Source organism: Callionymus lyra, chromosome 17 (assembly GCF_982586985.1).
Source record: "Callionymus lyra chromosome 17, fCalLyr1.hap1.1, whole genome shotgun sequence".
Classification (NCBI taxonomy): Eukaryota; Metazoa; Chordata; class Actinopteri; order Syngnathiformes; family Callionymidae; genus Callionymus; species Callionymus lyra.
In genome coordinates this window covers 693,792-704,469 of record NC_141834.1, presented here as the reverse complement: position 1 = coordinate 704,469, position 10,678 = coordinate 693,792, and the positions used below count along the sequence as shown (strand labels likewise).

Here is a 10,678-nt window from a genome sequence, read left to right as displayed (position 1 = left end):
CCTGGAAGCAGTGAGCAACTTGCGCAAGCAAGAGGAAAGCTATGAAATGAAGAGAAAAGGCTATGAGGAATAATTTAATACATATTTATGAAAAATAAGCAAAAATAAAATTAACCTTTTTTTTTTTCTTTTTTTAATTAAAAAAAAAGAAGGTATTTTCTGATTATGTTTAGGCCAAATTGATCCACACACAGTGGATCAAATTGAGTGACTGTAACACTCAAAGTGTAAGACTTTGCAACCCTACCATTTTATTTTAAAGGTTGTTTTTTTTTTACGTCAGGAATGTTACACAAGTAACATTAGACAAGTTCAATAACAGTCTCTAGGCGCTGGCAACATTTGTTTTTAATGTGATTATGTTCATTTGTAATTTGTAATTTGTAATTTGTCCATACAAAGTTAATTTAAATCGTATTTAGAACATTAAAGGGACGAATCGTGATACACCTTCTGATTTCCTAAATATTTATTTCTTATATGGATGATATTTTTTGTAGCGAGATAAGTAGTATACATTTATTTATGTTTTTCATTTTAAATTAAACATTTCGGTTTTACACCAGTTTTCAATCGGTTTCCCTTTAAGAAACGTCACAAGGCCGGCGTCCAATCAGAGTCCTACGTGTGTTACGTCCTGGGTTCACAGGTCAGCGGTTGCTAAATAAGGCAAGATGGCGGCAATGTGTAGCGTTGGAGTAAATACTGCAATCTGACAGAACTCCCACCTTCAAACATCAGCCACTTTAGTATTTTGGTGTTGAATGTGTCAGCATTTATGGCGCTGTGGTCCAACTTCATATGGCGCTTCCTGCTGGTCCTCGTGCACCTCAACAGAGAACTAGTGGTTTGGCTCCGATGCCGGATCAGAAGCTTGAAGGGCCGGCTGAGGGAGCGAGCGATGGCCGCTCTGCTGCTGCCGCTGCCTCTCATCGGCTTCATGGACTACGGGAAGAAGTATCGTCAGACTTGGGACGCCAACGGCACCCCGGTACGTGGGAACCGCTTCGCGACCCGACGACCCCAGTGTCTGTCAGATGGCAGGTCTATGGAGAAGTTACCGGTCCACATCGGCCTGCTGGTGGCGGAGGAGCAGCCGAGCTACACGGACGTCGCGAACCTGGTGGTCTGGTGCATTGCAGTCGGCATCTCGTATGTCAGCGTCTACGATAACTATGGTACAGTAAAGCCATTAAGACAATTCACTGTTTGATACTTGTGTAGAAAAGATATTACAGCCACACTTTAGTTCTTGAATAAGTGGTATGTTGCGTAAATACAGTATATGGATTTCACTTTTTTCTCACTCACAACTAAAGTATTAGTATACTCAAGTATTTAAACATAATCTAACTTTATTTTATTTCAATATTCTACATAGTCATAATCATCTATATTTAACAACAATATTTTAAAAAATACATATTTTTTAATTTTCTTGTGTTCTCGTCCTAAATCCTATTTTCCAGGATCGACAAGAGTCACACTACACTACAAGTACTTTATTGTACTACTTAACCTTTAGTTGCTTAAAGAAACACTTGTGTGGATGTCAACTTGTTTCGGACTTCTGAAGGGGTGGATATGAACCTTTTGTTGCAAATAATGATAATAAAACGACTTGATCCATTTTTTTTTTCTGGTTTAAATTCGTTTTTATTTTTATTTCCTATTGGACAATTTAGTTTGCTTGATAAAAGTGATTCACTGGGACCTGATTTTTTTTGTTTGTTCTCTAATAAAATGAACAAACATGGCTCACTGTAATCACGTGTAGAATCCGAGGTTAAAGAGATTCACTTTTTTTTTTCTCTCGTACCCTTCTAGAATGTAGTTGGAACTCTTCTGTAGAGTTGGGTGAGATGGGACTATATTGCCAAGTTGACTAGTGATGAGTCAATCTTGGATAACCCGCTCACCCAGTAAGCAGCTTCCATGTTCCAAAACGGAAGGACACTGCTGCTTATTCATTTCAACTTCCATTATATGGCCAATATGTTGTAATTCACCACTTAATCCAACTTCTTTTTTTCACTTCCACCAATTATTCTACCTCAAACATTAAGTGCCATGCACAGTGTAATTTATTTTTTAATATGTTAATGAGATTTCATACTTTATACTCTGGAAAATTACACGGCAAAAGTGCCAGATTTTTTTTTTAAAGCAAAATATGTTGTTTATTCATGAGAGACTGTTTATTGAGTGAAGCCCTTCAAAGAATGGGAACATTTGCATTTTTTTTAACATGTTCATTCTCTGACTGGTTTTAGGAGTATTTCAAAGGAACAAGGCCCGTTTACTGGAGGGGATTGCTCAGCAACAGAAGGAGTTCCTTGGACCTGGCGAAGCATCTAAAACTAAAGTGGAGTTCATAGGCAGTGGCACAGATATAAACCAGCAGTATGGTAAGATGTATGCCAATCTCATTCAAAGAGGTTCTCAAATGTTAAAACACGGCCAAAATGTTATTGGTAATCTATTGAAAGGTCTATGTCTGGCCCTACTTGCACAGAAAGTCAATGAGAAACAGTCTTTATTTTAATCTTAATGCTAATTTTAGCATAAAGCAAGTCTAGACTCTAGCTGTGTCTAGTTTGTCACTGTACATACATTTACCTTCTTCGACACTATTTCCACCTCACAGAATGAGAAACATTTTTTCCCCTCCCCAAAGCATTTCTGCTTTATTATTTTCACCGCATTTCCTTTTATCTGCATTCATTTCTGCTTTACAGCTAAACATTTTTTCCTGATTAATTGGGGATTCTTACACTAAAACTTATAGAAACAATATTTCACAGTTTGGATTCAAATGTTTAAAAGGACTGTGCTACTTGAATAAATGGTCGAAACTTTGGTTGTTAGATCAAAGTTATTTCAATTGGAGTTGATTATGGTTTATCATCGTACCAGGTGAAACTTTGTGAAACGATTCTTTCAACTTAAACATATTTATGGAAATGGATGACGAATTTGACTTAAACAAGCAAATGAGTGTAGAGGTCCTGAAAATCAACAACAAAAAGGTAACTAACAACACCTATGCTCTTTTGTCTAATCCTGTCACTCAGCTCTTTTTTGGCCCCGCTCCCTAAACTGGCTGTATGTGGCTTTACTTCTGAAAAACAAAGACAAACTTAACACGTAGGTAGACGACATGTTTTAGCAGAAATCTTCTTCGGTAAAGTGTTTTGAGTGTCAACGGCAGCAAAGCTGATAGCGAGCAGATTTGAGTCTCTGATTATGTTTTCAATGTAACTGACTCAATGATGTGTGGAAACCGCAGCGAGAAACCAAAGTTCTATTCACTTCACCCAAATAGTGGATTTAGAGAAAAGTAAATAAAAATGGCACTTAGCCTATTACCAAGCAAACCTTAAGCAAAGACAAATGAACAAAACGTGAAACTTGCATGGAAGTTGATTTATTTTAGTCATTTGATTATATGCTGTTTTATAAAGTTGCATTTTTCTCTTAAGTAACTTGACAACTGTTGGTGATGTTTTTGTATGTCTTTTTAAGTGCTGTCATGCGGATCTACAGTGAAGGTCTTGGCTCCAGAAGATGGGAAGCAGAGTATTGTTGAAGCAGCTCAGCAGCTTTGTCGCTCTGTTGAATCCAAGCAGAGGAGCTTCAAAGATATCAGTGTGTCTCTGCTGGATGTGTTGCTCCGAGGTAAAGAAGTTTCCCTCTCGCTTTAAGTGCATTTCCTGATGTATAGCAGTGGAAAAATAAAGCAAGTCTTTTTTGACCATTTTTGTATTGAAAAATAGCCAAAATTGATAACCTTTTTGGCACCTGGTCACCTCTACCCCTGGACCACACAGATCAACCATGGCTTACTTAAATAATTTTTTTTTTTTTTACAGTGTTTTACAATTCTTAAAATAAGTTTGCCTAACTGGGATCACTGTTTACTAATATGTGTTTGCTTTTTAAACATTTAAAATACCTGATTATTAACAATTTTTTTTCTTTAAAAATAAAGATGATTTTAAGCACCATTGGCGCATTATGTGCCATGACAAAATGGCACTGAAAAAACAAGCACAAATCTGCTAAATAATCTATAACATCTTCCAAATCAGGATTAGTAAATATAAAAAAGTCATTTCTTCAGTCCAGTAAAAGTGCTCCTGCTCTCTGTTACCTCTAGAGTCAAAGAATCTTCCAGATCCCGAGCTGGTGGTGAAATTTGGACCGGTGGACAGCACACTAGGCTTTCTTCCCTGGCATATTAGACTCACTGAGTTCATGTAAGTATCTCAGTGGTTGTGTCCCTTTTACTCGAAAGGGTGCATTTTAATGACCTAAAGTATTTATTTTTCTGTGTTTTATGTTAACAGCACATTGGTTTGTTTCTTTCTCAGTTCACTTCCATCCCATCGAGATGTGGCCTACGAAGACTTATTGGGAGTTCTTCAGCGATATGCTCGGTGTCAGCAGCGACTGGGCCAGTGAGCGGTTGGTCTACAACAAGAGACAATAAGGGACAAACAACCAGCCACTCTGCCACCTGCTCGTCCCTGAATAAAGAGACGTTTCAGGATGTTCGGATCATGTGTTTCAAGTGACCTGAAAAGACTGTCTGAACGACTTTTAAATGTCCAGCCACAGTTTCTGCTCATTGTCCAGATGATCAAGAAGAGCATCTGTGACACTCTCTAGAACAGATACCTCCTTGGTACAAAATGATTATGCCATGAGATGGAGTGAAAACCAATGATTTGTATGTAACTGAGATGTTTTGCGTGTATTTGCTTGTGTGTCACTGTGGCCTTCAGCTTGTGGTCACATGTTAGTGTGAATGTGACTCTAAGGCTCCTAAAAAGAACTCTGTGCTGGTATAAGGCCCAGTCACATTCTGTTGTAATCAATTTCAAATGTCCAACTCAGATCCTGAAGTGATCCTTCATAAACTTGTGTTAAAAGAAAATGAATACGTGGTTTTCTACATGATGGCTCTAACCCTATTTTTTTTATTATTACTATTGGTAAGAGATGTAGAGGAAAACATTTAGTGGACAAAGACGATTCAGCAACATTATTGAACTTAACCAACTTGACTTCCTCATCATCAGAATCCTTTATTTGTCCCGCGAGGGGAAATTCGGTTTAAACAACAGCAGAGCAATATACAACAAATAAAACACCCAGAAAAAAAAATAATAAAATGAAAAAAATCTAAATAGAATAAAATAGAAATCTGCACCATATCCAGACACTTTTGGGAGAGCAAACTTTCACCTAAAATGTTGTTAAAGCTACATGGGGAAGCTCTGTCATGGGACAGCCCGTGGCCTCGACGATCCAAGCAGCCGAAAAATTCATATCGCTCCACAGAGCAGAGGGCGCCATCTAGTGGTATTTGAAAAGAAGGTACACTGCTTCCTCAGCACATCTCTTCGCTGATTCAGCCTCTTTGAAATGTTTAAATCATTAGGAAAGTAAAATAACAATTAACATACACCACCATTTTTGTAAAATGCAATACATTAGTATTAATATGATTATAGAACGTCTTAAACAACAGCTGAGGTGATGAGATTCTTCCCTGCTCCTCCATTTTAGAACCCTATCACGCAGTCTGTCCTTTCGTTTGTTTCATTTGTTACCTGTGGATCATAGGGTCTTACTACATGGGTATTGACATTACTGATCTTAGATATGGGTTTTTGACTGTGTACACAACCTTATACTTCAATGTTTCAATGTATAAGGGTTTTTCTTTGGTGCTGTCCTGACTTATTTAGCTGTTTATTAAAATAATCACGCTGGATCGGGATTGTGGCTTTTTCATTACACGCTCGCCCCTTGGGTTCCAAAAATAAAGGCTTGAGATCGTCTGTCAGCTCTGCAATATTTATTTTACAAAAGCAAAAGAAAACATGAGATCAAAAAACCTTTTCCAATAAATTAAACCAAAAGAGCTGTCACTGAGCGGTCAAAAAACTGTGCCGCTTCCCGTTCATCTAATTACCTTCTGGCTTCTCTCCTAAATACACACAGGTGCGCACCGTGCGCTCATCACGCCAACTACGGCGTCCCCGGCATGTCAAAAGCAAAGAGTTAATTTCTAAATGTAAACAAACAAATAACTCAAATAACCATGCTTAATTAATCTTGCATACTAACCATTAATCAAATATAACATTAACCCAAAAATGGCTCTAACATACAGCCCCTAATTGCTTATTACACAGCAATTACCAAAATCATACATCATGGAGCCATTATAACCAAATATAGGACGTCTGTCCCATGCAAATTGCATACTTTAGTCCATGTGTTAAATACTCAAGTTCATATTTGTAAATCCAGCAAGATCCTGGGGTCTGGAACTTAAAGTCTTACCCGGAACATACTGTATCCGGAACATAAAGTCATATAGCCCCTCATCCAGCAGTCAGAGGTGCACCTGAAAGAAAGAAAGGGGCTTTGGTAGACTCAGTCAGCTGACTTCAGCAGCAGACAGAGCTTTGTGATTGGTCTTTGGATGATGTTGGTCTTCGTTTTAACCAAGACACTGCGTACAAGTCCCTTTGCTCCTGGAAGGGCCTTGACCACACGTCCGAGTAGCCAAGAGTTCCTCGGTGCATTGTCATCAATTATGACGACAATATCTCCCGCGGTGAAATTCCTTTGGATTTTATTCCATTTGTGCCTTTCTTGCATTAGTATTCCCTGGTCCATCGTTTCCAGAACAGGTCTGCCAGGTATTGTACCTGTCTCCACCTCCTGCATGAGTATAGATCCTCTCTCTGGAACAGTCCTGGGGGGATTATTGGACATGTTTTCAATTGGAGTAAATGATTCGGAGTGAGGGGTTCTAGGTCATTCGGGTCATTTGTCACCGTTGTGATTGGTCTATCATTCATGATTGCTTCGACCTCACACAAGGCTGTCTGTAGAGCTTCATCGTCCAATGTTTGTTCCTTTAAGATGGAGTACAGTATCTTTTTGACCAATCTTATGAGTCTCTCCCACACTCCGCCGTGGTGAGGTCCTGAAGGAGGGTTAAAGGTCCAGTCAATTCCTTCTTTGAGTAATGCTCTTTGGATTTTGCCATTGTCCAATAGCTTCACAGATTCCTCCAACTCCTTTTGTGCGCCAATGAAGTTAGTGCCTTGATCTGACCTGATACTTTTTATTGATCCTCTGCGACAGATGAACCGGCGGATGGCATTGATGCATGCATCTGTGTTTAGGAAACCTACTGCTCTTTTTAAGCTGTTCCAGGATGAATAGTACTCAATGAGCATATATGTTGGAGTTTTCTCTGTCTGACTTGCAACAATGCTGGTGACAGTCACTTCCCTCCGTACTTCCGGGTCATCGGGGAGGATGGAGCCCAGTTCTTTTGGCATTTCAGGCCATTTTGCTTCAGTCCCTTTCAGGAACTCTGGTCCATGAAGCCAACTTCTTGAAGTCAGGAATGGTTCAATGCTCAGTCCTCGTGATGCATCATCAGCAGGGTTTTGTTTACAGTTTACAAACCTCCACTGGTTTACTTTTGACAGGTTTTGTATGACTGCGATTCTGTTGGCCACAAAAGTGTGAAACCTTCTGGTCCTATTTCGAATATATTTCAGAACGTTCTGGCTGTCAGTCCAAAAGGTAGACCCTTGTAGGTCCATTTGCAGCTCTGTTTGAATCATTCTGTCCATTCGTGCAGCCAGTGTAGCAGCACTAAGTTCCAATCTGGGGATAGTCATCACTTTGAGTGGCGTGACTCGAGATTTTCCCATTACAAATGCAATATGAACTTCATCTGTTTCATTTGTGATCCTAAGGTAAGTCGCAGTGCCATAGCCTTGTTCACTAGCATCACAAAAGGTATGAAATTGTGCAGTTTTCACTTGACCAAAGTTCTTGGGCTTTAGGCATCTGTCAATGTGAAATCGATCCAGCTGCTCTAGATCTTTAAGCCAGGCCTGCCATTGCTTTGAGATTTCCACAGGAATTACTTCATCCCATCCATGTTTAGCTTTGCATAGCTGTTGAAGGATTTGCTTAGCTTTGAGTATGAATGGGGAGAGAAGACCAAGAGGATCATAAACAGAGCTGACGATAGAGTATATTCCTTCTCGTATGGGATGCTCTTTTTACAGTCACACGAAAGCCGAAGATATCGCTCTCAATGTCCCAATACATCCCTAGTGCTCTCTCATTAGGCAGCTTCTCCCTGTCCAGATCCAAGTTCTTTACTTGTTTAGCCTTGTCTTCCTCAGGGATGGATGCCAGTACCGCTCGACTGTTGCTAATCCATTTAGTCAACCTGAATCCACCAAGAGAACAGATTTCTCTTAGACTTTTGACAAGATCTATTGCTTGTTCCTCTGTTGGTACCAACTTCAAACAGTCATCAACGTAGAAGTTGGACTTAACTGTGCCAGCTACGTCTTCATCAAATGCATGACTGTTGTCCTCTGCAGTTTTTCGCAGTGCCAAGTTTGCACAGGTTGGAGAGGATACAGCACCAAAGAGATGAAGAGAGAGACCTTCATTCGGTATTCCTCCAGATTCCTGCTAATGTCTCCATCTGTCCACCACAGAAATCTGAGCAGATTGGTGTCTTCTTCGTGAACACGAGCTTGGTGAAACATGCTCTCAATATCTGCCATAATGGCAATGGGCTCTTGGCGGAATCTGAGCAGAACTCCAATGAGCGAGTTTGTCAAGTCTGGGCCCTGAAGTAGTATATTGTTCAATGAGGTGCCTTTATAGGATGATGCACAGTCGAAAACCACACAAATAGATTTTTTACGTTTATGGTATACACCATGATGTGGTATATACCATATCTTTCCGTTTTCCAGTTGGAGATCCTCTGGAGGAACCTTTTCAGCATATCCTTTGTTGATGATGTCACTCATAAAGCCCTTATACTCAGTAGCATAAACTTGATCTCGTTGGAATTTCCTTTTCAGGTGAACTGTTCGCTGCTCAGCCATTTGGCGGTTGTTTGGCATTATGATGTTTTGGTCACGAAGAAGTAAAGGTAAGTAATAGTGACCATCTTTGAATGCAACAGAACCTGATTCAATCTGCATGAACATTCGGTCATCAGCTGACATTTCCTTCTTTTCCTCATATCCTTTCTCCGGGAAGTCGTGTGCATATTGTTTCTCCAGAAGCTGCTCGAGGTGAACAATTGAGATCCGATTCACTAAGGCCACAGGATGTTCATCGTCCATGATAGGGGACCTATGTGGACCATTAACCACCCATCCTAGCAGTGTTTTTACAGCATATGGACCATCCTGTTGGGAATTAACGATTTTTCATGGCCCATAGCCTTGGGTGCATTTACTCCTATAAGAAGGCCCACATCAGCATCAATTTCCTTTACCTTGATCTCCTTTAGATGAGGCCACTTGTCAAGGTCCAGCTGGGTAAGTATGTTTCTCTTTGTTACAGGGATCTTGTTCTGCGTATAAACTTTTGGCAGTTTCAGATATGCATCCTCTTCAATATTGCTGACTTCTAGACCCGTGATTTCATAGCTCTTGACTGTTTTTTCTGTTCCCATGGTCTGCAGAAGGACTTCAGTTCTGCGGCCGCCAGCGTTGAGGTTCCTCATTAGGTTCTCTGTACAAAATGTGTCTGTACTGCCCGGGTCCAGGAAGGCGTAGGTAAGTATACTTTTATTTCCATTGCACAGTTTAACTTGCACTGGCACAATTGCCAGTATACAGTCTTTACCAGCCCCAGTACTTTCACCCTCTCCCAGTGAGACAAGAGCACTGCTGATATAGGTCTCTTCAGGTTTTGGTCTCCGCTCTGCATGTTGAGGTGAAGTAACATCGGTAGGTGGTTGAGAAGATCTTTTAATGTGCAGAATAGTAGGGTGTTTGAAATTGCAAGTTTGGCAGGTCATTCTTTTCATACAGTTTCTACTCATGTGACCCACTTTCAAACATCCAAAACAAAATCCATTCTTTTTCAGAAACTCAACTTTAGTTTCACGTGGCTGTGCATCCATCTTCTTGCACTCTGATAATGGATGCTTGCCAGCACAAAATGCACATACATCATAAGGAGCAGCGGACATGTTGTATTTAACAGGTGACCTCTCTGTTGCAGTTTTTTCAGTTGTGCTGTCAGACACCATTGCTACTGTGGTAGCAAAGCTGCTTAGCTTGCTCTTAAATGTGCTTGGTTTGGATTCAGCAAATGATCTTACGGGTTTTACTTTGGGAGGATCCAGAATGTCACCAAAGAGTGGATCTTGTAATAGTTTAGCTTGCCTTTCAATATATACTACAAGGTCCTGTAGTCTTGCCCTCCTTTGGCTTCGTTCTAGAATATCACAAGCTTTTATCCTCCATCTTTCTTTTATAAGGCAGTTTTGATATGATGAGCCTTAAGTTTGAGGGCAGGTCAAGCTCCCCCATATCCCGCAGATCCTGCATTGTGTTACAACAGCCTCTTAGAAAGAGTGCATAAGAATGCAGTGCTTTTCCATCCTCTGCCTTTATGTTATCCCAGGTAAGGGCCTTTTCCATATATGCATTAGCAATCAGTAATTCATCTCCAAAGTGAACCTTTAGCAGTCGCTTAGCCTCTGCAAAACCAACATCAGCATTCATATGTAGACAGCTTCTAACCAGTTCTCTGCAGGGTCCTGAGGTGAATTGCTCCAGGTAGTATAACTGGATATGCTGGAATGCCC

General features: G+C 40.2%; 1 protein-coding gene across 1 annotated transcript; it reads left to right on the top strand.

Annotated features, from left to right (window-relative positions):
* The first annotated feature begins 646 nt into the window (after nucleotides 1-646).
* nus1 (NUS1 dehydrodolichyl diphosphate synthase subunit) lies at nucleotides 647-5,770 on the top strand. Its single transcript, XM_087778958.1, has 5 exons — nucleotides 647-1,178; nucleotides 2,274-2,408; nucleotides 3,526-3,678; nucleotides 4,160-4,259; nucleotides 4,374-5,770. Exons 1-5 carry the CDS (start codon nucleotides 779-781, stop codon nucleotides 4,462-4,464), a joined length of 879 nt encoding a protein of 292 aa, XP_087635084.1. The 5' UTR covers nucleotides 647-778; the 3' UTR covers nucleotides 4,465-5,770.
* The last annotated feature ends 4,908 nt before the right edge of the window (nucleotides 5,771-10,678 follow it).

Coding starts and splice junctions, on each gene's coding strand:
- nus1 (XM_087778958.1), top strand. CDS start 779: ATGGCGCTGTGGTCCAACTTCATATGGCGCTTCCTGCTGGTCCTCGTG. Junction 3,679..4,159: donor GCTGGATGTGTTGCTCCGAG/GTAAAGAAGTTT, acceptor TGTTACCTCTAG/AGTCAAAGAATCTTCCAGAT. Junction 4,260..4,373: donor ATTAGACTCACTGAGTTCAT/GTAAGTATCTCA, acceptor TTTCTTTCTCAG/TTCACTTCCATCCCATCGAG.